General features: G+C 55.6%; 1 protein-coding gene and 2 pseudogenes across 3 annotated transcripts in view; 2 read left to right on the plus strand and 1 right to left on the minus strand.

Annotated features, from left to right (window-relative positions):
* ACOX3 (acyl-CoA oxidase 3, pristanoyl) overlaps positions 1-26,946 on the minus strand; it is a 55,871-nt gene that overhangs the window by 24,486 nt on the left and 4,439 nt on the right. For all 3 annotated transcript variants that reach the window (XR_005720609.1, XM_040237633.1, XM_040237634.1), the window contains exons 4-10: positions 26,215-26,289; positions 25,621-25,710; positions 22,901-23,044; positions 11,960-12,048; positions 5,127-5,223; positions 2,978-3,160; positions 881-1,003 (exon numbers count right to left, since the gene is read on the minus strand). Coding sequence is in view for 2 of the 3 variants with exons in the window: in XM_040237633.1 (XP_040093567.1) it covers positions 881-1,003; positions 2,978-3,160; positions 5,127-5,223; positions 11,960-12,048; positions 22,901-23,044; positions 25,621-25,710; positions 26,215-26,289 (801 nt within the window). In the remaining variant the exon portion in view is untranslated. The remainder of the gene's footprint in view (positions 1-880; positions 1,004-2,977; positions 3,161-5,126; positions 5,224-11,959; positions 12,049-22,900; positions 23,045-25,620; positions 25,711-26,214; positions 26,290-26,946) is intronic.
* LOC120861804 lies at positions 18,257-18,750 on the plus strand (annotated as a pseudogene).
* Positions 18,711-19,608, plus strand: LOC120862241 (annotated as a pseudogene).

The following is a 26,946-nucleotide window of genomic DNA, read 5'->3' on the forward strand; positions in this document are numbered from 1 at the left end:
AAAAAAAATAGATGACGGTGACACTTGAAACATTATTAACAGGACAATTCCATTGTCAGCTGGCAAAACTTCAGTGACTCATGTTTGGGGGGGAAAAATGCATTAGCTCCACATTCCTGATGAAACGGTCCTTGGGGTCACGTCAGCCTGACTGCATGGCTGTGCACCCTGCCAGCCGCCCCCACCCCTTCACCCTCCGCCTCTTGACGCCTGGGTGTCTATGCTGGATATTCCAAAATGTGCTAATTTGATACAGGCTTTTCAGGGCGTGGTCGGTAAGCCCGCCCTCTGTAGCATTTCTGATGAGTTTTCAGATGCACTTGCGCTGTGCCTTTTCGCAATGCCCAGGAGGCAGTGTGAAAGCAGAAAAAAAAAATCAACACGTGAGGCATCCATACACGGAAATTAGCAGAAGACCCTTTCTGTGCATAGGGGCTGATCTCAGCGGGTCTGCACGCTTGCATCTGGCGTAAAGCCACGCCTGTCAGCTCACATCCAGTCAGCTGGACACAGACCTTTTGTGGGGTTGTTTACGAAAGGATCAGAACCGTGAAATCCACGGAGGGGGCCGGTAATGTGGATTTTGCAAAAGCATCCTGTTCTCCAGAGGAGAACAACAGCTGAACTCACAGACGGGAACCAGGAGCCGTGTCAGCACGTCCTTGAGAACGGGGGATGCGGACACGTGCCGACTAGGCCCCCATCCCCTCGACGGGCTCTGGGAGGACATGGCCCAGGGGTCAAGTCAGACGAGCCTGCATCATCCCTGCAGATCCACACACCCACGTTGTTTTGAAAGAAAGGCTGAGCCTGCCCTGTTCAAACCCAGTGAGATTTAAATGAGGATAAACGCTGCAGAGAAAAAGCAGGAGGCTCTCACCTGCCTGACACTCCGGTCCTTCCCCAGGAGGCCTCGCTGAAGCTCCCCCAGATCCAGGAAGAGTGATTTGGAAAAGTGGTCCAAGGCGTAGGCGGCAGCCAGGTACGGCAATAAGCGCCATTGCTGAAATGGACAAATCCCCACCTGAACACCCCACGTCCTCGGCAGGGCGGGGGTGGCCGGAACCCACCCCCACGGTCCCGTTAGTGCACAAGGCCCTGCCCCTCTCCCGGACGCCCCACCCCTCACCACGACAGCTGCCCCGATACCCAGCCACCCTGACAGCCCCGCTCAAGAAGAGGCGCTCAAGGAGAGGCGCCCACGGGCACTGCCCTGCCCTGCGCTCGCTGCTGTTGCGGCCACACGATCCCTCAGCCAGAGTAAACACTGAACTATAATAAGATTCGTTATCCTGGCCATGCGATCCCTCAGCCAGAGTAAACACTGAATACAACGGAGACAGCCAGGTCACCATGCCCAAGCGCAGGGCCAACCTGGCAACACCTTGCCCTTTGTGACCCTAGGAGGAAGACAGCGACTGCCCCCGGGCCAGAAGGGGAAACAGGCTCCCAGAGGCCGAGGGAGCACGTCCATTTCACCAGCGCGTGTCTGCTGTGGCGTGCATGGAGGGGGGAGGCTGAGAGGAACCAGAAGACAATCACCACCACCACCAGCAGCGATCCCTGCGTGCGGTCACCGTGCCACCACCCTAACGTGGCCCATCCTTGCAACCACCCACAGCAGTGTGATCACCGCTCCAACGTGCAAAGGAGAAAACCAGAGCACAGAGAGGCTTAGTGCCTCGCCCAGGGGTGCACAGCAAGGACGGGGTGGACTTCCGGAAGCCCACTCGAGGGGCTTAAGTGGGCTCAGCTGACCGCTGAAGCCAGGCTTCAAGCCCAGGCAGGGGGGCGTGCTGTGACCTCACAAGGACCACAGGGTCCAGCGGTGCGGTGGATGCTGCGTGCTGGCCAGGCACGAACTAGGCACGAGGCTCTTCCTCGCTTGCTCATTTGGTATTAAACCAGGTTCGTGGTCCTAACTAAGGGTTAAATAAATTCGATCCAGTTACAATGTCCTGAAACTCTCACTCAAACACACCTTTGCTTACGCATCGCTGGGCCCAAGACCGAGGCTCGGTCCAGCTGCTGCCTCTGGGGCCCCACCTGTGACCTGGGGACCACCACCAGCCCCCCTGGTGCGCAGGGCAGCTGCAGAGTAGGCATGGAAGGGCTGGGGACGCAGAGGCGCTGGTGGGGGCACACTGCGATCCAATGCCACGCCTGCCCCCAGCCCGGCCAGGCGACCAGGCAATGCTCAGCTTGGGGGGGCTCCCCTGCCGTCCGGGGCTGCCTCGACCGCGGAGGGCCCGGAGTGGGGTGTGTCCCCTCTGCTAAAGGACGCCACCATGAATGCCGCTGCACACTCAGCCACTGCGTCCTGGGATGGAGGGCCGTGTCAGAGCACAGCCTGGATACGCAGGGCCAGAGAGGGGTGAGCATGCGCCCCCACCTCACCAGAGCGCCTCCTCCAGGCTTCTCATTTCTTTTCAAGTAAAGACCATCGTGGAGACCATCTGTGGCCCCTGAGGCTGTGCCCCTTCCAAGGCCTGGCGTCACCCCTGTAACTCCAGAAGAGGCCCAGTCAGCTCCCTGTGACCCAGCTGCAGAGACCTGAGAGGCGGTATGTTTGCACACGGACGGAAAGCCAGCGAGCCCACACATGCAGATGCCACACGGACGGAAAGCCAGCGAGCCCGCACATGCAGACGCCACACGGACGGAAAGCCAGCGAGCCCGCACATGCAGACGCCACACGGACGGAAAGCCAGCGAGCCCGCACATGCAGACGCCACACGGACGGAAAGCCAGCGAGCCCACACATACAGACGCCACACGGACGGAAAACCAGCGAGCCCGTGCCCGCAGGCGCCACACGGACGGAAAGCCAGCCAGCCCGCGCCCGCAGGTGACACACGGACGGAAAGCCAGCGAGCCCGCACATGCAGACGCCACACGGACAGAAAACCAGCGAGCCCGTGCCTGCAGGCGCCACATGGATGGAAAGCCAGCGAGCCCGCGCCCACAGGTGCCCTACCTGCATCGGGTACTCCAGCACCGGGACTTCCTCCTTGTCCGTTGGCCCAAACTGACGCCTGGTGGCTGAGAAACGCAGAGCGATGGACACGGCCAGCTTCAGGTTCACAACGGACATGCCCACGATGGCGACCCGGCCGGACGACAGGCTGCCCAGGGACTCGCTGTAGCGCTGCCCCACATCCTGCGGGAGGAGAGCAGGTGGCGGCGGACCCAGGACCGCAGGCCACCTCAGGGATGGGCACAGGGGTGAAGGGGCACGCCTGTCCTTGTTCAACACCCCAGGCCCAGCCCCCAGGGGACCCCAGACACAGGGTCCTGGAGCCAGGAGGGCTGAGCAGCCGGGGGCCGGTGTGCCCGTCACGGGGGCACACCCAGCCCACACGAGGGAAGGGGCCCCGGGCAGACACGCCATCTGTGCAGACCTACGAGCTGCCACATGGAGGCAGGAAGCCCTGCTCTCGACCTCACCAAGGACCAGACACAGCTGTGCCGAGAGCGAGGCTGGAGGTGAGGGCGGAGAACACAGCTGGCGCCAACATCTCGTTCATAAAAAGGGCGCCCTCCCCCGCCGGGATTCCTGCCTCCCTGTCGAGCCACCATCCCAAGGGCCCTGACGGTCATCGGAATGCTCCCCTGTCCTTCTCTGTGATCTTCTGTTGTGGCTGCTGTCCACTCGCTCAGTCGTGTCCGACTCTTTGCGACCACATGGACTGCAACACGCCAGGCCTCCCTGACCATCACCAACTCCTGGAGTTCACTCAGACTCACGTCCATTGAGACAGTGATGCCACCCAACCATCTCATCCTCTGTGGGCCCCTTCTCCTCCCGCCCTCAATCCCTCCCAGCATCAGGCTTTAAAAGCAGGGAACTGCCTGTGTGCATGTGTCTTCAGTCTGTTCTGAGTTTCAAGGTGCTCACCGTGGTCCCTGGCAGCAGCCTGGCTTTCAGGCCCATCGGCGGCGCTTGGGTACATCGGCCTGACAGTCTCACCAAACGACGCGATCACGTGCGCCTCCCTCACCCCTGCTGCTTCTCCCGCTTCATTTATTTTATTATTCAGGCTTTTCTTCCTAAACTGCGTCCACTCTGGTATTTGTGCGGCAGCCTTCCAAGCCCCTGGCCATGAATATTTACTGTGTTCTCGCGCACGAATGGCAGCTTAGCTGCACTTAGAAAGAGCACGCGTACATTGCTTTCCGTCCGTGGTGAGAAGCGTCCTCTCTCTGACTGCTCTCAGGCAGCATTGTGCAGGGAAAATAGGAGCCAAAGGGGCTTTGATCCCACAGGAGCCGCTCTGCCTCCTGTCCCGGGGAGGGCTCAGGGTCTTCTGAGGTTCTGCTATTTCTCGACAGTGAGCCTGGGGTGACAGCCCCTGACCCCGTGTGTGAGCACCCCCGAGTCAAGACAGTCTTCCTTCCGTAATTTAGAGGCCTGTCTCCGCTGTTTCTACAAACCGTCTCTGGGCTCTCTCCATCCCTGCCTGCCGCTTGCTTCACTGATATTCAGCCCTGGATCAACCCCCTCTGCTGGGCTCTCTCGTCTGCCTCCATGCTCCCGGGTTTCATATCAGTTTCCTTTTCTGAATGCCCTCCTCTGTCACCTCTAGCCTCTCTCCTGATCGGAAGGTACTTGTTATGTTCGTTCAAGCCCTGCTCTCAGCTCCGAGCAGCCTACAAGTGGCATTGGGTCATCCCAGCCGTGGGTTCAGGACCAGGAGGGCTCAGCCACCCTGACCTGGCCAGGCTGCAAAGGGCCCAGGGCCAGGCCCCTATGTGTCCACCCTCAATGAACTTCCAGGCGAGGTCAATCCCAGACACCGGAGGACGCGGTGCCCGGCCCAGTGGGCAAGCCTTTCCTCTCCCCGCTGCGGGAAACAGCGCTGGTGGGGGTAGCCTCCCCAGCTGTAACCCCAGGGGGCTGGTGAGGACTAGGGAGGAGATGTCATGCCTGGGGCCCCAGAGGTGTGGTGGACGCGGGCACCCCCTTCCTTGGTGGCGGCGCCAGGACCTGAGCCTGGAGAGGTTCGCACAGGCCTCTGGCTCCCGTGGCGACTCTGCTCCCCCCATAGCAGGGTGCATGTCCTGCGGAGCCGGAGGGGATGGCTTCCTCACCCACAGACACCCCCCAACCCTGGAGGCTCCGGCACCTTGACATGGGTGACATAGGCGCCCTCAGGGGTGACGTCTCCTGAGCGGTTCAGCAGGTCCTGGCGTGGAATCCTGACCTTGTGGAACATGGCGAACCTGTGCGGGGACATGGCTTCTGGTTAAACAGGGGGGGCGGCCCCGGGGCTCACCCCCGCCTCCCGAAACCTGGTCAAATCAAAGCGGAGGTCAGCTCAGAAGGGGAGATAAGCCCCTAGAGACAGGAAAACTCCGAGAGCAAACGCAGGAGGGAAGAGAGTGCAGACGGGGCATCTCAGCACAGCCTCCTATCTAAGAGCGGGCTTTATTCCGCTTTTATTTTTTGCGGGTTGTTGTTGTTGTTGTTTGCTGCACTGCATGGCTTGAGGGATGTTACTTCCTGGACCAGGGGTTGAACCCACCAGGCCTTCAGCAGTGAGAACGTGGAGTCCTAACCACTGGACAGCCTGGCTTGCCCAGAGAAAGCTTAAACAGAAGATGTGGTGCGAGTGGGGGGTTCTGCGTGAAACAAATCGGTCGCCGTCTGTTGGTAATGATGGAGACCCCTGCCCCCCTCTGTCCCCCAGGCTCAGGCCTCAGGGCTGCACACTGGCTCTTCCTATGCTGGGAGGGGACGCCCTCGACGTGGCCGGACAAGCCCAGATGAGGTCCTTCAGCAGGAAACGAGGACCTTCTCCCTAAACGTGAGGATCTCTGACTCTTACGCTTGGACCCCACACCAGAGTCTCCCACACGGGGCGGCAGAGCCAGCAAACTGGGCTTCAGACCTCGCAAGTCAAGCAGGAGCACGAGCTGTCCCATCGGGGCTCCAGACGCAGGGGCCAGCTCCCCGGAGCAGCTAGAGAACACGCCTGCACACACATCCCCAGGGGTCACGCGCATGTGTCAGTAATCAAAGGTGTTTTCTATGGTTGTCAGGCAGGAAAACCTAACTCGCAGTAGTCCAGGGGACAAGGCTGTACAAAGTACCGGGTGGTGCAGAAACTGCCAAACAAAAACCCCAAACCGTCTGTCAACAGTTGCTGGAGCACCCTGGGCTTCCCAGGTGGCGCTGCTGCTGCTGCTGCTGAGTCGCTTCAGTTGTGTCCGACTCTGTGCGACCTCATAGACCGCAGCCCACCAGGCTCCCCCGTCCCTGGGATTCTCCAGGTAAGAGTACTGGAGTGGGGTGCCATTGCCTTCCAATGCATGAAAGTGGAAAGTGAAAGTGAAGTCACTCAGTCGTGTCCGACTCTTAGCAACCCCATAGACGGCAGCCCACCAGGCTCCTCCATCCATGGGATTTTCCAGGTAAAGATACCGGAGTGGGTTGCCATTTCCTTCTCCAGGGGATCTTCCCGACCCAGGGATCAGACCCAGGGATCGAACCCAGGTCTCCCACATTGCAGGCAGAAGCCTTACCTCTGAGCCGCCAGGGGAGCCCAAAGTGATCTAAGAAGTGAAAGTCACTCATTCGTGCTGGACTCTTTGTGATCCCATGGACTCCATGGAATTCTCCAGGCAAGAATACTGAAGTGGGTAGCCATGCCCTCCTCCAGGGGATCTTCCCAACCCAGGGATTGAACCCAGGTCTTCCGCATTGCAGGCAGATTCTTTACCAGCTGAGCCAAAAGGGAAGCCCAATACAGGACTCATAAAAGACACAGGTTTGGTCCCTGGGTCGGGAAGATCCCCTGGAGGAGGGCATGGCTACCCACTTCAGTATTCTTGCCTGGAGAATCCCATGGACACAGGAGCCTGGTGGGCTGCAGTCCATGGGGTCACAAAGAGTTGGATGGGACTAAAGTGGACACGACTTAAGGCACACAAGCATAGTGCCTTATTGGATTTCTAAGCATTTTCAGTGCCATGGGGAACCTCTCTTACTGAACCATAGGAAGCAGCTCTGTCAGGGAGAGCAGCGCCCTTCGGAGAAGGGGGACAGCTCCTCGCCCCCAGCCCACCCCCGGATCCCCAGGACGTGCACAGCCCCCCACCACTGTCCAGAGTCAGCATGCTCCCCTCCACCTCTGACCCAGCGTCCTCATGGTCTGTGCCTCTTCTGATTTCCTCAACAGTCTCTGCCTTGGTCTCTCCAAACCCCACCTTATCACCGCCCCCACCCCCCCCACCCCGCCGCCGTCCTGCACACAGGGGCAGAGGCCTCTGCAAACTGCAGCTCAGAACAGTCACGCCTGGCACGAGAACCCTGGATCCCAGAGACCAACAGAATCGAAACCCACAGGAAGACGCGGTAAGCCCCCTGACGGGACCACTGCCTGCTCCTCGCAGCTCCCCACCGCGTTACATCGGCATGCAACCTTCAAGCCATCCAGGCCCTCTCCAGACTGGCAGGTGGCTCCTCTGAGCACTGCCACCTCCTCTGAGAGGCCTGCCACGCCTCCCCACCCCTCCCCATGACGAGCACCGGGGGGTCCCACAGCACCCCGAGACGGTGGTCCCATCCACGTCGCTCACTGAGTCATCCTGCCTCTCAGTGGGAGCTAAGCCATCCTGTTATAATGAGGGGCCACGTGCCGGAACCGGGCAATTAGGGCCATGGATGAGCCAGCCAGGAGTGAGACTTCGTCCCCTGGGAGCTGGTACAGTCTGCACTGACCCCCAAGTCCGGGATGGCCCGGGGCTGACACAGCCAATGCCACTAGGGAGGAGTCGAGCCCTGGGGGCGGGGCATCTGGAGGCTCCTCCCAGATGCTTCAGAATCGACTAGGATTCTGCACGTCAGGCCCCGAGGCCTCCACCAGCGTCCAGGTGAGGGGTCTCCCTCCCGTGTACAAAACACAGGCCGGGGCTGAGCGTCTGAAAGCACTGGCCTGGAGGCGGCCACGCAGCAGGCATCTGTGGGGCCCAGACTCCTGCGTTCTGAGTATGCCTGGCCGCAGTGCCGACGCCCCCCGAGCGGTCCAGCCCGTGACTGGAAAGCCGCGGGACGCTCTTTCAAGTCTGCTGCTGTAGACGCGGAGCGCCCTTTTTAAGGAGTGGAAAATCTTCCCCCGCCCCTGCCACACAGGGGACGGAACCAGGCTGAACGTATTTATACTTGGAAAAGTAGTCGCTTGGGGTTTAACCGAAATCAGAATTTCACGCATTCTTTTCTGAGTCACAGACAGTCAATGCCGGCCAGCTTGCAGGCCGGAATCCCGGGTCCATGGAGGACACGGGTGTGTGTGTGTGCGCCTGCGCGCATTGGGGGGGCACCGGGTGTGACACGGAGGTGTGAACAGGCAGTGTGTCAGGCTCTCCGCCCTGCACCCTTCCCCCCTGGGGCCCCCACGTCAGGTCCTAACAATTTCCTTGCTCCTTGAGGCCTCCCACCACCGCCATCCCAGCCCCACCTGGAACCAAAGATACCCAGCAGGTCTCAGCACATAACCCCGGCCCCGCCCACCACCAGACGCTTCCCTGAGTGGCCACTGAGCAGGTGCAAGGATGCCCGCCGCCCATCTTGAAGGTGAGGCTCAACGGCTCACCCGAGGGCTCTTTACTATCTTGCTTTCAGAGTTATTTGACTAAAAGTAACCCAGGTAATTTACACCTGCCTCTGATTTCTAGACCGGCTTGCCTTGTGGCTCAGCTGGTAAAGAATTCGCCTGCAATGCGGCAGACCCCGGTTTGATTCCTGGGTTGGGAAGATCCCCTGGCAAAGGGATAGGCTACCCACTCCAGTATTCTTGGGCTTCCCTTGTGGCTTAGCTGGTAAAGAAGCCACCTGCATTTGAGTCAGTTGTAATGAGGTGGATGAAACTGGAACCTATTATACAGAGTGAACTAAGGCAGAAAGAGAAACACCAATATAGTATATTAACGCATACATATGGAATTTAGAAAGATGGTAACGATGACCCTACATGTGAGATAGCAAAAGAGACACAGATGTAAAGAACAGACTTTTGGACTCTGTGGGAGAAGGGGAGGGTGGGATGATTTGAGAGAATAGCATTGAAACATGTATATTACCATATGTGAAATAGATCACCAGTCCAAGTTCAATGCGTGAAACAGGGCACTCAAAGCTGGTGCACTGGGATGACCCAGAGGGATGGGATGGGGAGGAAGGTGGGAGGGGGGTTCGGGATAGGGGACACATGTACACCCATGGCTGATTCATGTCAACGTGTGGCAAAAACTACAGTATTGTAAAGTAATTAGCCTCCAATTAAAATAAATAATTAAAAAAAAAGAGTCCACCTGCAATGCGGGAGACCTGGGTTCGATCTCTGGGTTGGGAGGATCCCCTGGAGAAGGGGAAGGCTACCCACTCCAGTATTCTGGCCTGGAGAACCACCATGGACTCTAGAGTCCATGAGGTTGCAAAGAGACACAACTGAGCAACTTTCACTTCGCTGATTTCTAGACAGCCTTCCTACAGACTTACACACTCCTGTGATCTACCTACAAATTGTTACTGCTTTTTAAAAAAAAAAAAAAAAACAAGAGGTCTCTGGACAAAAAGTCACTCCATCACAACACTGCCCTGCAAGCATCCAGCAAGTGGGGGAAGCAGGGACTCAGATCCATCCCGGGCGCCCTCTGCTGGGCATGTGCCCCGCAGCCAGCAGGGACAGTGGCATGTTTAGCGAGGCAGGCCCCTGGCCCCGATCCCAGCCCCAGCCCGGGGCAGGGGGCCACGGGGCCCCAGGCGCTATAGAACCTTCAATGATTCAGGGACCCAGTGAGGCTGCTTCAAGTCCTGTCCGCCGAGCTTCCCCTCGGAACGGTGCCTCTGGTCTCGGGGAGCCACTCTGGGCCTGGCTTTAGGGTGGTCACCATGCTGCCCCCTGGTGGTTCCCAGGCTGGCACGGCTGAGACTTACAAGAGCTGTGCTCCTCCCACGTGACACGTTTACTTGGAGGAGGGCCTTAGTGGAAAGCTTCTGTCTGCAGTGTGGGACACCAGGGCTCAGTCACGGGTTTGGTCCCTGGGTCGGAAAGATCCCCTGGAGGAGGGCATGGCTACCCACTTCAGTACTCTTGCCTGGAGAAGCCCATGGACAGAGGAGCCTGGCGGGCTGCAGTCCATGGGGTCACAAAGAGTCGGACATGACTGAGCAACTACACTTTCACTTTTTTTTTTGCTATGTCGGTGTGACTGTGTCTCCTGGGCGGGCGGGGGGTGCGGTCAGTGTGGGGAGGCTGTTGTAGACACAGTATTCAGGCTTTAAAACAGGAGATGACTTTGGGGGGTGGTGGGAACCAAGTGCAGAGATTTTCACTGATGTCCCAAAACAAGGTTAAAGGTTCTAACTTGTAAAACCAAAACGTATGGGGACTGGGAGCCTGTGAGCCCGCCTGATAACATCCACAGACTGCAGTGACCTGGTAGCACTTGTTCACGGCTGGAGGGTCACCTCCCGCCGCCAGGCTGCACGTGGACTCACAGACCAGGCAGATACAGCCAACCACACACAAGCTTTCTGGGCCCCATGCTAGGGCACGCGGATCTAAAATGGCAACAGGGCCTTCCACCCCGACCGCTCTCGTGGCCCCTGCGATGCTGCCGACTGCCCAGAGGACCAGGGGCCCCATGTACCTGCACCAAGCCACGATGGACGGAGCTACGCCCCCTCCCCACCAGGTAATTAACAGGTCTTCTCACAGGCCAGTAAGAGGGGCGCTCAGAGCTCTTGACAGTAATTAGTAAGGAGGCTCGTGCGTGCACAGGCCTGGTTTTGCTTTTTAACAACGTCCTGCTGTCTTCTCCTCTAGCTACAGAGTAAAAAAATCGATGGGTCTCCCCTTCTCGGGCACAGGCTGGAGCCTCACCTGTCCTGAGGGTCTGAGCGGAGATTTGAGACACTCTCCAGGTCACCAGCTCCCCAACTTACGGGGAGGGACAGAGGAAAGGACCCTCAGGGTGCTGGGAGGCCAACCGCCTGCTCCAGCTTCTGTCTCGGAGAAGACCTGCCTCTGATTTATATTCAAAATGACCAGAGTCAGCGTAACCAGAGGGTTCCAACTACAGCCGGGCGTGCTTCTCTGTTTTCTGGCTCCCTGTGAAGCGGCAAGTACACAGACGTTCCTAAGATGCAGTGTGAGATACAGGCCTAAGGAACTTCCCAGCTCTGCTTCCCCACATAGGAAGTACCTCAGGAGAACAGAAGGGATGCAAAGCGTCTCAGCCAGAATTTCTGGGAGACAGCGGGTGAGTCCTGCCTGAACGCTCAGGTGAGGGGCACCGACAGGTGGCACACAGCTGGGAAGACATGCCCGGGGTCCCAGGTAGGGCTATGTGAGGGGCCCAGCACGGGGACATCATGGACAAGCAGGCAGGCGAGGGGACAGGCCGGAAAAGCTGCTGAAGGTCAGACCAAGAGGCAGGGGTGGACCCGGGATCTGAGCCCAAATCGTCTCACTCCCAAATCTGTGCCCTGAATGAGCCGGAGAATCCCTCCTGGAGGCTGCAAGGCCCCTCCTGACATGGCTCTCCTGCCCACCTGCCCCCTCCAGCTCCCCAAGCCCGGGTCTCATCTCAGACCACACTGCCCCCACTACGCAGCACCCAGCTTCACCCACAGAACGGCGTGGGCGCAGGCTGGGTGCCCAAGCTCCGGTCCAGGGGAGCACACCGGGGTCTCGGGCTGAGAGCTGGAGTGGCCACCTGCCAGGGACAAATTCGCTACTCAGCACACAGGGCCACTTAACAGCTCCTGAGGCTGGGCTTGGAGCAGAACCCGGCCCTTCCCAACACGGTCCCACGTGCGGAGGTGCGGCACGTCCTGCAGGGAGCGGGGCGGCACTGAGGGGCCTGGGGGGCTCAGAGGTGGTTGGTGCTGAGCAGGCAGCCTTGCGGAAAGGGCCCCAGAGGAGCGACCATCAAGTTCAAGGGCCAGACTCACCCGTTGTCCAGGCCGTTCTGCCCCAGCTTCTTCCCAATGTCGCCGACCATCACCCCCGGCATGGGAAGAAGGGTCTTTGGGTCCCGAATCTGCACAGACCACCAAAAAAGAAAAAAAAAAACAGACAGCAGCGGTGAGGGCCACGTGGAAAAGCAGATGAGAATGTCCAAGACCACTCCCCCCATGACCGGGCCACAGGGTCCCCGCGTGGGGCTGCCGTGGGTTAAACTGACCTCCTGAGACGTGGCCCTGTTGGGAGGCAGGGTCCTTGCAGATATTGACTGAGGATCTGGAGAGAAGACCACCCTGGTTACCCACGGGGGCCTGAATCCAATGGCCCACGTCCTCTGAGGGTCAGAGGAGAGGACATGGGGAGAAGGGGCCACATGCGGACAGAGGCGGAGAGTGGTTGGAATCGGCCACAGCGCAGCATCAGGGGGTCAGCGGAAGCTGGCAGAGGCAGGAGGGACCCTCTCTTGCAGCCTCTGGGCAGCATGTGGCCTTTCTGACACCTTGACTTGGCCCCTAGCCTGTGGTACTGTGCTTGATCACCATGGCCCCAGGACACAGGTCAGTGTGTGTCAGGACACCAGGCGTTTCCCATTCATGCTTTAGATGCAGGACTTTCCACTGGGTGTTAAGGGGATGACAAAAGGGCCGTGCACATGTGTGTGGATTATTTTTGTAAATTTCCGCTGCCCCAAAGGTTAAAATGAAAGTCGCTCAGTGGTGACCGACTCTTTGCAACCCCATGGACTAAACAGTCCATGGAATTCTCCAGGCCAGAATACTGGAGGGGGTAGCTGTTCCCTTCTCCAGGGGATCTTCCTAACCCAGGAACCGAACCCAGGTCTCCCACATTTCAGGCAGATTCTTTACCAGCTGAGCCACCAGGGAAGCCCAAGAATACTGGAGTGGGGAGCCTAGCCCTTCTCCAGCAGATCTTCCCAACCCAGGAATCAAACCGGGGTCTCCTGCATTGCAGGCAGACTCTTTACCAGCTGAGCCAGCCGGAAGCCCCAGATGAGCTGCCAACAAAGACAGTTACTGAAACATACAGCGATGGCTAGCCAGTCGGTCCTCACTGCGTGCCCTTTCTGCGGACGGGATGCAATGTCCTTCTCAGAGACCCTTAGTGATTCCCAACCAGGCCTGACTCCATCACCCTCCCCTCCGACCAAGGGCCATCAGCCAGCGTTTCTGGTTGTCACAAGTAGGGTTACCACAGATGCTACTGGGTGAAGGCCAGCAACACTGCCCATACCGCACAGGATAGCCCCGCAGCATGGAAAATTAACCTGTTCCCAATGTCAAAAGCACCAAGGCTGGGAAAAAAATCTGCATTAAAGAAGCACTGAATTTGTACTGTTTCGAATTTAGCTGTTTGCATGAATTGCAAGTTTCTGTTTATTTCAGCGGAACAGTTAGTTATCTTCTTTGAACTTTATAATCCTGATAATTAAAATGAAATAGAATGTTAGTGACAAACAATAAGGCTCAGTAAAGATTCAGATAAAAACTCTTAAAAAAATCTTGGGAATTCCCTGGGGGTCCAATGTTGGGACTCTGTGCTTTCGCTGGACAGGGCATGGGTTATGTCCCTGGTTGGGGAATTAAGGGCCCACAAACAGTGCAGACAGCTAAAAAAATAAGAAGAAAATTTAAAATACAAAAATTATTTTTAAAACTCTTATAAAGTAGACAATAGTTTTAAAAAGATAGAGACCGAATTTTAAAAATCAGTTACTGATTTTTAAGATATCAAACAGAAAACTACTGCTGATGCCAGTTTTCAGTTCATCTACCAATAAATAACAAAGTCCCTACAGACTTCATGTTAACCTTTGGAACCAAGGAAAGGATACTCACTAAAGTCAAGAGCAGAATTAGGCAACTGTATCCTCCTCTCAAATATATGTAATTGTATCAATATACATATATTTAACTTATATGCAGAGTACATCATGAGAAACGCTGGGCTGGAGGAAGCACAAGCTGGAATCAAGATTGCCGAGAGAAATATCAGTAACCTCAGATATGCAGATGACACCACCCTTATGGCAGAAAGTGAAGAAGAATTAAGAGCCTCTTGAGGAAAGTGAAAAAGGAGAGTGAAAAAGCTGGCTTAAAGCTCAACATTCAGAAAACTAAGATCATGGCATCTGGTCCCATCACTTCATGGGAAATAGATGGGGAAATAGTGGAAACAGTGACAGACTTTATTTTTCTGGGCTCTAAAATCACTGCAGATGGCGACTGCAGCCATGAAATTAAAAGACACTTACTCCTTGGAAGGAAAGTTATGACCAACCTAGACAGCATATTCAAAAGCAGAGACATTACTTTGCCAGCAAAGGTCTGTCTAGTCAAGGCTATGGTTTTTCCAATGGTCATGTATGGATGTGAGAGTTGGACTGCGAAGAAAGCTGAGCACCAAAGAATTGATGCTTTTGAACTGTGGTGTTGGAGAAGACTCTTGAGAGTCCCTTGGACTGCAAGGAGATCCAACCAGTCCATCCTAAAGGAGATCAGGCCTGGGTGTTCACTGGAAGGACTGATGTTGAAGCTGAAACTCCAATACTTTGGCCACCTGATGTGAAGAGCTGACTCATTTGAAAGGACCCTGATGCTGGGAGAGATTGAAGGCAGGAGAAGGGGATGTCAGAGGATGAGATGGCTGGATGGCATCACTGACTCGATGGACGTGAGTTTGAGTGAACTCTGGAGTTGGTGATGGACATGGAGGCCTGGCGTGCTGTGGTTCATGGGGTCGCAAAGAGTCGGACACGACTGAGCAACTGAACTTAACTGATGTACATATAACATTTCCCACAATAACTGGAGACTGTCAATCTCATAAGATACAACATACCTGCAATAAAGTACACCCTCGGGTACACGCTGCTCCATAGAAAGTAAACAGGCCACAAGGAGACGCGGCACAGCACAGGGTTAGAGCCAGTATTTTATAATAACTTGTGAAAGTTGCTCAGTCGTGTCTGACACTTTGCAACCCCATGGACTATGGGATTCTCCAGGCCAGAATACTGGAGTGGGTAGCCTCTCCCTTCTCCAGGGGATCTTCCCAACCCAGGGATGGAACCCAGATCTCCCGCATTGCAGGCGGATTCTTTACCAGCTGAGCCACCAGGGAAGCCCAAGAATACTGGGGTGGGTAGCCTATCCCTTCTCCAGCGGATCTTCCCAACCCAAGAATCGAACCCAGGTCTCCTGCGTTGCAGGTGGATTCTTTACCAACTGAGCTATCAAGGAAGCCCATGACCTTGAATAACTTTAAATGGAGTATAATCTATAAATTTTGAATCACTGTGTCATACACCTGAAACTAATATGGCTATAACAATAAAACACTGTAAATCGATTATACCTCAATTTAAAACGTCTTTCTTAATCAGAGAAAAAGAAGTGTTGTGGCTGTGGTGCTCGTGGGAGGCAGCTGGTGCACAGGGCTCTCCTGAGCAGTGGGTCAAGATGACCACAGCCATCCCTTGCAGGGGGGACGGCGGGGTGTACCTCCTTTTCCCCATGGACCACGACCACCGGGGGAGATGCCTTTGTGTACAAGACTTCCGGAGCTATTGCTGCTGCCATCGTGGTGGCCTGTCATCATCATCACTGAGGTTCTGATCCTGCCGAAGGGGTATAGCAGGACAACGAGGGCAAGACGGGAGCTGGAGCCCCAGGGCCCCGAGCCAGCCACCCCTCCTGCCCTGGGCCCCAAAAGCCACAGCAGCCGGCACCCCGCCGCCTCGACCTTCAGCCCTGCAGACATCCAGGTGGGGACTCGGGGCCCCCTCCCCACGATGCTGTCTCGGCCACTGTCGAAACAGCTTTCAGTCAAGACCGAGCTCAGTCCTCCTCTGGCAGTTTCTCTGTGAGCTCCTTCTAGTTAGGTCCAAGGAGGGCATCTCTTTCACAAACCCACCCCCCCAGCCCCATCCTGCCCGGCCCCACCCCTGCTTTGTCCATATCCCTGCCACCACCCTTCCAAAAAGCTGTGCTATGCTGGGAATCCCCTGATGTGGGTTTGACTGTCTCCCCCAAACACAACAGCTAGACAGACGGGCAGGCAGGCAGACAGACAGCCCAGGAGCCTCGTGGTCAGGAGTCAGGGGTCAAGACAGGCTCCTGAGAGGGGCTACCCTGGGGTGACGGCAGAGGGAAGGCCACATCCACAGTTCACAGAGCAAAACATTCAGCCCCACAGTCAGGCACAGGGCAACTCTCTTGAACCACTAACCAAATACCCAACTTGCTGCTTTATGACTTGTTTCGGCACTAAATGACTGCTAGCTGGCTTGTGACGATGGATTAGAACCTCTCTCCCTCTTTAAGAAAGGCTTTGGGAAAAACTCAATTCTTCTCCAAAGGTGTCTACTTCTTTAGCAAAGAGTCAAAGTCAAAGACATAGAATGACCTTGAGAAAGACACAGGATGGCCTCTAGGATGAAAGCCTGCGGCAGCGTGCACGGGCCTGGAAGGGGCCTGGTGGCTGGTGCCCACCCCCCACCCCCAGCAAGGGGCTGGGTTAAGCCTGACTCATTCCTGGCTCCCCTTTCTCTGGACGTTGAGTAATCCTCTCTCCAGTTATCATCTTACCACTAAGGTCTAGTATTTGAAGGCTGATCAGACGACAGCTCTGTGTTACCTCTGCCCTTCCTGGTCCTCCTGCCAAGAGTCAGGATATATTCCAAGCATTGCAAGCACAAGCTGCTCTTCCGGAGAGAACTCACCTCTGAATCCTTAGCCTGCAGAACAAGCTATTGACAGGGGAAAGCATTTTGGAATTCAGAGGACCTGCCTTCCAAGTCCTACTTCCTGATTGTGTGGCTTTGGGAGAGTGACTGGACCCCTCCCCATTCCATTTCCTAGCATGGACGGGGACTAACGTCTGCCTCTGGGTGACCCAACAAGTCAGGGACTTAGTGAAACAGCTCAGGAGGGGCCTGGCACCCAGCAGAGGCTTTACAAGTGGGAACCAGCACTATCATGGCGGATTTCCTGCACTGCAAGACGTACACTTGCTCCCACTTAAATGAATCAGAATATGTCATAAAACTGATGGGTCCATTAACGAGGCTGCTTCCCCGCCCCCCTCAAAAAGCTGTTTTCTAGCCAACTGTGTATTTTACAATTGATGACATCTTGGACATAAGGTAATAAATCTGTCTCCTGCTACCAGAAAAAAAAAAAGAAAGAAAGAAAAAAGTATTACTACCTAGAGAGTGTAAGTCACTACAATGTATTAAACTAATTCTGTTAAATTTTCAAAAAATTATACTCTTCCACCCATCACCTAATGACATATAGCATGTGTGTATGTGTGCAGGTGTGTGTGTGTGTGTGTGTGTGTGTGTGTGTGTATGTTCAGTCACTCAATCGTGTCCAACTCCATGACTGCGTGGGCTGTAGCCCGCCAGGCTCCTCTGTCCACGGGATTCTCCAGGCAAGAACACTGGAGTGGGTTGCCGTGCCCTCCTCCAAGGGACCTTCCCGACTCAGGGATCGAACTGTGTCTCCTACACTGGCAGGCGGGTTCTTTACCATCAGCGCCGTTTTTGTGATGACTTGTTCCAACCTCTCTTTCCCAGTAGATGGTGAACTCCACGAGCACAGGACTCACGCTGCCCTCAGGGCCGCACAGGAGACACGCTAGGTACACAGACAGCGTGGGCCGGATGGAGAGGCGACAATGCCCACTGAGGGTTCAAAGAGCACCGTGTAAGGGAATGCAGGGCATCACGCGCAGCTCCACAGTCTAAGAGACGGAAACGCCGGAAGACACTGTCCTCGGGTCCAGTTTCCAGGTACAAATCTGTACTCCAGAAGCAAGGTATGGTGGCCTCAGGTATCAAAAAACACACACGGTCTGCCGGTGATCACTGTAAATTGAAAACTAAGAACACGAAGGAATTCCCTGGTGGTTATGACTCTGCACGTTCACTGCCGAGGGACGGGTTTCAATCCCCGGTCGGGGAACTGAGATCCCACAATCCAAGTGGTGTGGCCAAAATAAACTAAAAATAAGGGCATGAGCATTGGAGGAAACGGATCAACTGGACGTCATGGAATTCAAACCCCAGTGCACCGAAGACGATACTGAGAAAGTGAAGATAATTACAGGATGAGAGGAAATATTTGCGCATCATCGGTCTGAGAAGGCCGAATGTGCATAAAGAACCCTTGTGACTCAACAACAAAAATATCCGACTTAAAAATGAACCGAGCACCAGACTGCGCAGACGCAGCAGAGTCCGGTCGCACGGAGCGGGGCGGCTTGCGCGCATGCGCAGGCGGAGTCTGCGGGGGTGGTGCCGTGGCGGCGGAGGAGCGCAGCGCGGTCTGCCAGCCGGAGATGCGTGAGGTTGTGTTCTCAGGGGCGGCCAGCGGCGCGATGGAGCGGACCAGGGACCCTTTACACTTGAGACAGACTAGTACCAGAGGTGGAAGTCCAAGTCAAAGGTAGAAGGACAGCCTCACTGAGCAACCAGGGGTGTCGCGTGTACCCGAGGCGATCTCAGCAGCAAGCAAGTACCTGTGGTGCATTTCCAGGCAGAACTGAGACATGCATTCTTATCTGAGACATCAAGAGGTGGTTGAAGCAGTATCGGAACACCAAGGCTCCATCTACTATTTGAAGCTTCTGCCTCAACTTGCACTGTTTGTAAGAGAACCTGCGTCATACCTTTATCTGTAGCCTTCCCTTAGGTCTTAAGGGTCCTGAAACTTTCCTGTGGACACTGAATTTGGTGGGACAGCAGTCATAACTGTGGGAAAGAGTAGCAAGACGCTGCAGCCCACTGACTACAGGATGAGACGTATCCTGCAAGACGGTCCATCTTCACTGGCACCTCTAAGGCTTTTGACAAGCATATGAACTTGATCCTCTGTGACTGTGATGAGCTCAGGAAGATCAAGCCAAAGAATGCTAAGCAGCCAGAGTGTGAAGAAAAGCGAGTTTTGGGTCTGGTGTTGTTGCGTGGGGAGAACTTGGTTTCCATGACTGTGGAGGGACCACCACTCCCCCCCACCCCCCCGCCAAAGATACTGGCATTGCTCCAGTACCACTTGCTGGAGCTGCAGGGGGCCCTGGGGTTGGCAGGGCAACTGGCAGAAGCATTCCAGCTGCTGTTCCAATTCCCCAGGCTCCTGCTGGATTAGCAGGCCCTGTCTGAGGGGTTGGAGGCCATCTCAACAGGTAATGACCCCACAGGGAAGAGGCACTGTAGCAGCTGCTGCAGTTGCTGCTACTGCCAGCATTGCTGGAGCTCCAACTCCGTATCCACCAGGATGGGGGACTGCACCTACACCTGTTGGCCGAGCAACCCCACCTCCAGGAATTATGGCTCCTCCACTTGGTATGAGACCGCTCATGGGCCCACCAGTTGGGCTTCCTCCTACTCGCGGGACACCAATAGGCATGCCACCTCCAGGAATGAGACCCGCTCCACCAGGGATAAGAGGTCCACCTCCCCCAGGAATGTGCCCACCAAGACCCTAGGATACTGTTGATCCTTCTTAGTCACTTTTTGTCCTGCAATGCAGCTTGTGAAATGTGTGAAATGTTTGTGAGCTTTTGTCCCCTCTGCTCCATTAATATTAGCTAATAAGTGCATAGAGCAATTAAACTGTAAAAAAAAAAAGAAAAAGAAAGAAAGAAATGAACCGAGAGACTCAATGCACATGTGGACAATGATCAGACCTCGTGGAAAAGCAGCACTCTGACCTTCAACCCACAGCAGATCCCAGGGAGCTGCACAGCAAGGCCCAGACAACTGGCCAGGACTCAATCAATAACTGATGGCCTAATCATCGTCCTGCTTCCAACACAGAATCAATCGGAGAAGGCCCCACCTGACCAGTCACCCAGGATGCCCCTTCTTCTGGCAGCCGTGCCCAGCTCCCACTGGGTCCCCAGCCCCCATCAGGCACCCTGAGCCACCCTCTTCTCCACTAGGAAGCTTGCGCAATCCTCCACCTGTCTCTGAGTCTCTGCCAAGCACAAGTTCAGCCAGCTCTGAGCAAACAGCCTTTGCTTTCACCGTCCCTGCTTGGTTCCAGAGGACAAAGGATTTGAACAGACATTTCTACCAAGAACATACAGAAATGGCCAATTGGAAGGTGAAAATATGGGAGCCAGCATGGGGAATCCTGCCCATGGCAAAGGTCATGAGGAAGGGGGCCTGGCAAAAGGCAAAGGCTGAGATCAGGCCTCAGGGGTACCCCTGGATTTTCCTGAGCATCTACCCCCAAAACCAGAGTCTGCCTCCTTTATTACGCTATGCTTTCCACCCTTCTGACATTACAGGGGCTATCCCTGACCACCTTTCTCTGGAAAGAGTTAACTTAGAGCTCCAACTGGTCTCCTGCATATGAAAGGAGTGTCTCAGCTCAGATCCCTCTGATGGCTCTCTAACTTGCCTGACAGGTTCCCCTGGACTTTTACAACTTGTGATTGTTTACAGCCCCCCAAGCGCAAGAGGCACACAGCTTAAAACATCTTAAAGATATAGAGCCTTTTCTAAAGAGCTAAGAATTATATTGGTGACGGGTTTTCATTGTTGAGTCAATGACTGCTGCCAGGCCTCCATATTCTTTATCTTTTAGGCACCTGGAGGATATTAATCAATGTAATTGGGATATAGAAAAAGGAACATAGTAGTTTTGATGTTAGCAACACTAGACTTTTGAGTTAATGAACTTTCTCTTTGTTATAAATCACTGTACTCCTCTTTCCTTGTTATAAATTGTTGTGTCCTTGCTATATAAGAATGTAACCTTAATTAGTGCTTTCTGAGAGTGGCACCAGACTTTGGAAAGAACAACACTTTTAAGGCAAATAAGTTTTCTGGTTGACAGACCCTTATCAGAAAAGGGCTGTAAAATGCTAATAGGCCTCCTGGCCAGAAGATGATGTAAATCACCTAAGACTTGTGTATACAGCTAGGTATGCAGAGAGAAAGCCTGGTCTCGATAAGGGTCAGGGCTGCTGACCCTGCATGACTCTGTATTATCCATTGATCTCTGTGTACAACCAAAAGTATAAAAAGCTTTCCCAGACAATAAAGGATGGACCAGTCACTGGAAAGACTGGTTTCCCCCGTGTGGTCTTTTCTCCTTCTTTTCTTTTCTGGCTGAATTCCCATCTGGAGTGCGGAGGCTCGCCATGTCTACTTACTTGCCCTGGCTTCTAAGACCCACGTGAGAGGAAGCCCAAGGCAGGGCACCCTCCACTATTCAAGCAGGCGCCAGTGGCCTATGTAGGTGGTGCAAGTTTCTTGTCTTGAAACTTTATTACCTTTCCATGTAAACCAAGTTATTCAGCATCTTTTCTCCACTAATTTTCCTACTACACTATTCTCTTTATATTTCTAAGTTTTTCCTCGCCGACTCCGTCCCCGCTTCGAATTCCCTGGATCCACTGAGGCTGGACCCTGGCAGTCCACACCGTTGGTTATTAAGGAAGTGCAAATCAAAACCACAACCAGATACTGCTTCACAACCGGATACTGCTTCACAACCTCTAGGATGGTTACAGAAAAGAAAAAAAAAAAAAAAAAGAGGATAATAACCTGTGTTGGTGAGGATATGGAAAAACTAGACCCCTCAGCCCTGCTGGTGGGTTGTGTAAAATGCTGGCAACCAGTATGGGATTCGATAAAAAGTTCAACACAGGGTGACCATAAGACCCTGCAATTCTCCTGGGTACAAACCCCCCCAAAAAACTGAGGACCCATGTACAGACAGACAGTGCTCATGAACGTTGACGGTAACACCACGCCCAACAGCCAAAAAGTGAAGCACACCCAACGTCCAGGAAAGGAAGAACGGACACATGACCTGTGGACCAGCCACACAGTGGATCGTTCGGCCTCAGAAAGGAAGGGGGTTCTGGGACAGGCCACAGCGTGGGTGAGCTTCAAACACAGGCGAAGGGGACGAGGCCGGACAGAGAGGGTCACACAGTGCGTGACTCCTTTCATACAGAACATCCGGCAGAGGCAGAAAGCAGCCAAGCGACTGCCAGGCCTGGGCAGGGGGTGGCAGGGAGGGCGTGCTGCATGGGTGTGAGGCTTCTTCTAAAGAGGAGACGCTCGGAAACTAGGACAGTAGGGCATCATGGATGCGCTCAGTGCCACCAACGGTTCAGTTTCCCGTGGCTAGCCGTGTGTGCTGAGCCGCGTCCCCTCGGACTGTACAGCCTGCCAGGCTCCTCTATCCTGGGAATTTCCCAGCCAAGGATAGCGGAGTGGGTTGCCGTTTCTTCCCGACCCAGGGGTCCAACCTGCGTCTCCCGCGTTGGCAGACGGGTCCCTTACTGCTGCGCCGCCTGGGAAGCCTTTGTATGTGAGAGAGCCTCTCCACGGTCAGAGTCGTCTCGGAGAATAAAGATGCCAGAATGGGTTTGGCGATGGCGGGAGCCGGGTTTCATTCGGTATCCAGTCAGCCCAGGCACAAAGGTCCTGGGTGAACTTGGGGGCTCCAGGTCTGTGGACACTGCAGCCGCCCTGGGCAGTGGGGAACGGGCCAGCCAGCTGTCCCAGGCACCCCCAACAGCCAGAGCTCTGTTTGTGACCTGGGAAGGGGCTCCATGAAAACCCCTGAGTCAGACTTCATCTCGGAACTTCTGGAGCCCCTCAGACTGGCTGCCAGAGCCTGGGCGTTGGCATCCAGCAGGATGGAGGCTCTCCCCGAGGTGAGCTTGGACTTGGTGTTCCTCAGCGGCAGCACCTCACATACGGGGCTGATCATTCTTCCTGGGGGTGGGGGGCGGGTGTCCTGTGTGCTCCGAGGGGTTGACCTGTATGCACCAGGCGTCTGCACCCCGAAATGCCAGAAGCACCCCTGCCCCCAGCTGTAATAAAAACACCTCCGGACGTGGCCAGACCTCCCCACCTCAGGGATGAAACCTGCCCCTACCTGCACGACAAAGGGGTGTAGCCCGTGGCACTGGTCCCCCGGCGTGTACAGCTGAGCAAACACCACTGCGTGGGTAGCGGTCTTGCCCATGTTGCCAACCCAGAACTTGGCGGCTTCGAAATCGGGGGAATGGATGACGAATTCCTGCACGAGGGAAAAAAATGGACGTTAGAGACCGATGCACACTGGGGCCTTCATCTCTTTGACACATTCAGTCTCTTCTCTGTTTGAAACCTTGGAGGCATGAGTAAGAGCTGATGGAAGGTCATTTCCTGAGTGGCAAAGGGAGCCCCATTAAAAAAAAAAAGCATATCCTGGGTCTTATGACTTAAAGAAGAACCTTCCTATGGACGATGATGACCAACACGGCAAAGAATAAAACACATGTGAAGCACTCTGCAAGCTGCCAACACCCCAGTAGAGTCCACCCGTTCAGCGAGCTTTCCCCAAGCACCGATCGGGGCGGCGGGTCCCCTCCTAGGCTTCACGCCTGCCTAAATCCCCCACCCACTGCCAATTTGCCAAGTTTGGCTCCTATGCCCACCCTGTCTGTCCCCCGACAAGCTCCCCGAGAGTCCAGGAGCACAGAGTGGACGAGCACATGAATTAAAGGAGCACACAGGAGGGGACAGGTCTCCTGAGGACATGGCCTGGGGCCTGGGGAGGCAGCAGGGGGCAGAGGGTTAAGCAGGGCTGGGGCCTGCCCCCAGGGAGGTCCCACCTGCTTGTGGGCATCACCCAGCCAGCTGGCTCCCTCGAGCGCACACCACTGCTCTCTCCTCCCCATCGACACGCTGCATCTCCTCCTTGTCACTCGACAGAAGTGACATCAGGTAGTGACACTCCCAGACGGGATCGGTGATGCCGGTCCCACCCGATCCCTGCCCCACAGCCCCTGGCACAGCCAGTTTCTCCACGCTGGTGATGGGACTGCGTCTCCCCTCCAGCCTAAGAGTCCCACTGGCGTGTTAGATGCCAGGAGCTGTCCTTTGCAGCAGTGTTGAGTACACAGTAGCATGCTCAGCAAACACCCTGCGGGAGGCTCGGGGCGCCTAACCTGAGCTGATCTTCATTCAAGGACTAACGCCAAGAGGAAGAGAGTCAGAAACAACAGTCTCAAAGGCAACTGAGTTTCACCCAGGCCTCGAGGCCACGGACGTACCACCCTCCCTCCGCAGAGTCAGGAAGGGCCTCCCCGTCCTCCAGCCCAGCACTGAGAGCCCAGGGACACCAGGGAGCTGAGCAAAAAGAAGGGCTGAGAGCCAGAAAGACCCGGGTGCATATAAAGCTATCTCGTGGCTTAAACAACAGTCCCTTAGACTGCAAGGAGATCAAGGCAGTCAACCCTAAAGGAAATCAACCCTGAATACTCACTGGAAGGACTGATGCTGAAGCTGAAGCTCCAATACTTTGGCCACCTGATGGGAAGACCTGACTTGTTGGAAAAGACCCTGATGCTGGGAAAGATTGAAGGCGGGAGGAGAAGGGGACGACAGAGGATGAGATGGTTGGATGGCATCACCGACTCGATGGACATGAGTTTGAGCAAGCTCTGGGAGATGGTGATGGACAGGGAGGCCGGCATGCTGCAGTCCGTGGGGTCACAGAGTCGGACACAACTGAGCCACTGAACAACAAGGATTCCAAGAGGCCACACGGCTTGCTCTCAGCCCCTGGGGTGTGGCGGACCCTCGCCTCTGCTCCCAGGTGCCACCAGCAGCCTGCAGGGCGCCCACTGCGACCTGCGCCCCCACCGCCCCTGTTCCTCCAGGGGCTTCTCAGGTTCATCCTCTTGAGCTCCCTGCCCACAGTGCCCCCAGCACACACAGCCCACCTGTCCCATGAACAAACTCACGGTGAGCAGACGCACGGGGCCGGGCTTCACCCTGCTGCACGCAACTCGGCCAAGCCACACAGACCAGTCGGGGGAAGGGCCGCAGACCCTGGCCCCGTGGGGAAGGGGCAGGAGGATGTGACTGTCTGGGAGACGTGGGGGTCAAGGAGCGGCAGAGGCCAGGGGTCCCCCACGCGCTCCGCCCTCTCCCCCACGCCCGCTGCCCTCCACAGCACAGAGCAGCTGACGCACCACGCCCCTGTCTGCTCGCAGACGGGCCTCCTCTAGAGCACGTGCTCCCTCCCCAAAGACTGCTGGGTCCGACGGATGGGCCTCCTCTAGAGCGCCCTCCCTGAGGACTGCCAGATCCCCACAGCACTAAGGGGCGAGCCTGCACAGAGCAGCCTTCAACACACAGTGCGGGAGCGGGGCCAGCCACACAGGTGCCACGGAGAGTCCCCCAGTGCAGGAGCGGCCCCAGGACCAGAGGGGCTGGGCTGCTGTCCAGAGAGCCTGGCCCCAGACAGGCCGCTAGAGAGGGATGAGGCTCAAGGTGAACCTTCCTTACTGTTTGTCCCATAAAGCACGAGAAGCTGGCACCGCTCACTAATCACACATCAAACAAACCTGGTAAACAAACAGATTTTATAAAAAGACAGCCTGTGCCCTCGCCACTCTCGCATCCTCGCCAAATCCAAACCACAGCGGGCTTCCGGGTGCGACCAGGTTTCACCGCTCACAGCCTTTATCTGCTAAGCTCTACTGTTCACAGCGTGGCGGATCTCGGTGTGCACTGAGGCAAGAGCCGGGTTTTTTGCTCTGATTATGTGACAACAGCATGTTTCACACGCTCGAAGCTGGAGACAGAAGGGCGGGGGTCACCTACCTGGGTGCTGGGGTCATAGTGAGCGGTCGTGCGTATGGCCTTGGTGTTACTCCCATGACTCACTTCAGTCAGAGCAAAACATCCAAAAATCTAGCACGGAAACACAGAATGAGGTCAGGTGAAAAGGTCCTCTCTGCACCTTCCTGGAGGGACCCTGCCACCACGCTTCCTTTACGGCCTAGACCACCGAGCAAAGCCCCAAGTCTCCACTTCCTGCCTGACGCCCAGCGGGCTCACTGAGCCAGCCTGCTGCGCGAGACGCCGGCTGCAGCTCCCGCCCGGGGAGGGCAGCTGGTAGGTGGGCTGCTGGGGGCCTCGCTAAGTCAGCACAGTGGCTAAGAGCAGCTCTCAGGCGGCAGAAGAAAAGGAAGGCGCTTCCTCGATAAGAAAAAGCTCAGTTCCTATCGTGCTGGGAATCCGGCACGCCCCAGTTTGGGAAAGAACAGCATGAACTATTTGGTGAGCAGCCCCACAACAGCATGAAAGGAGAGGACCGGCCCCGCACTTGGAGACCCTCTGCGGCAGTGTGCCCTCCACACATCTCCAAGGAGAACACGTAACAGGACGCGAGGTCACCCATGAGCGCCAGCTAACCTCCAAACTGAGGATCTTTGGAAGGTACTTGAAGTGTCGTTCGGAACCAGAGCTGTAAATCGCCGATCCAAAAGTCTGAAAATACAACATCACCATGTAAACAGGTGGAAGCTAAGGCTGTTGCCACCCTGGGACTTTACCCCCACTCCCCACCCCGACACACACACACAAACACACACACACCCGGTACCACACCAGCCCCCAGCAAGGGCTCCAGCTTCCAAGACAAAGCAGCACTGGGGTCCAAGGCCCAGGGCAGACCCTGGGACTCAGCTGCCTGGCCTTGAGCTCACGGAGTCACGAGACCCGGGTCCTTGTTGCAAGCCGTTTACGTGCGCTGAACAGGACCAGGAGAGGGTCCGTGAACAGCAAGGAGGTGGCAGTTGGCTGGGGGACGAGAGTGTGGGATGGGCAAGGTGAGCCCATCTTTCCTACAGACAGCACGTGGACGACACCACCTTCCCGAGTTCATCTCCACCCGCATATCAAAGAGGTGGAAACACAGGCCTCACCTTTGACCTATTTTCCCTCCTTCCCTTCCTTCCATTTATTGAAGTCCCAGAGCTGCTATTTCTGTGGAGTTTTAACTGCACTGCGTCATCCAAGGACTGACCTGTGCAAGTCTGCATAAACAGCTGAGAAAAACTGGGCTTCTCACTACAAGTCACAGGGTCTACCTACATATTTTCATCTCTGCTTTTGTTTTTACATGAAATTTCTTCTTTCTCTCTC

Source organism: Oryx dammah, unplaced genomic scaffold (genome assembly GCF_014754425.2).
Source record: "Oryx dammah isolate SB20612 unplaced genomic scaffold, SCBI_Odam_1.1 HiC_scaffold_3, whole genome shotgun sequence".
In the NCBI taxonomy this organism is placed as follows: Eukaryota; Metazoa; Chordata; class Mammalia; order Artiodactyla; family Bovidae; genus Oryx; species Oryx dammah.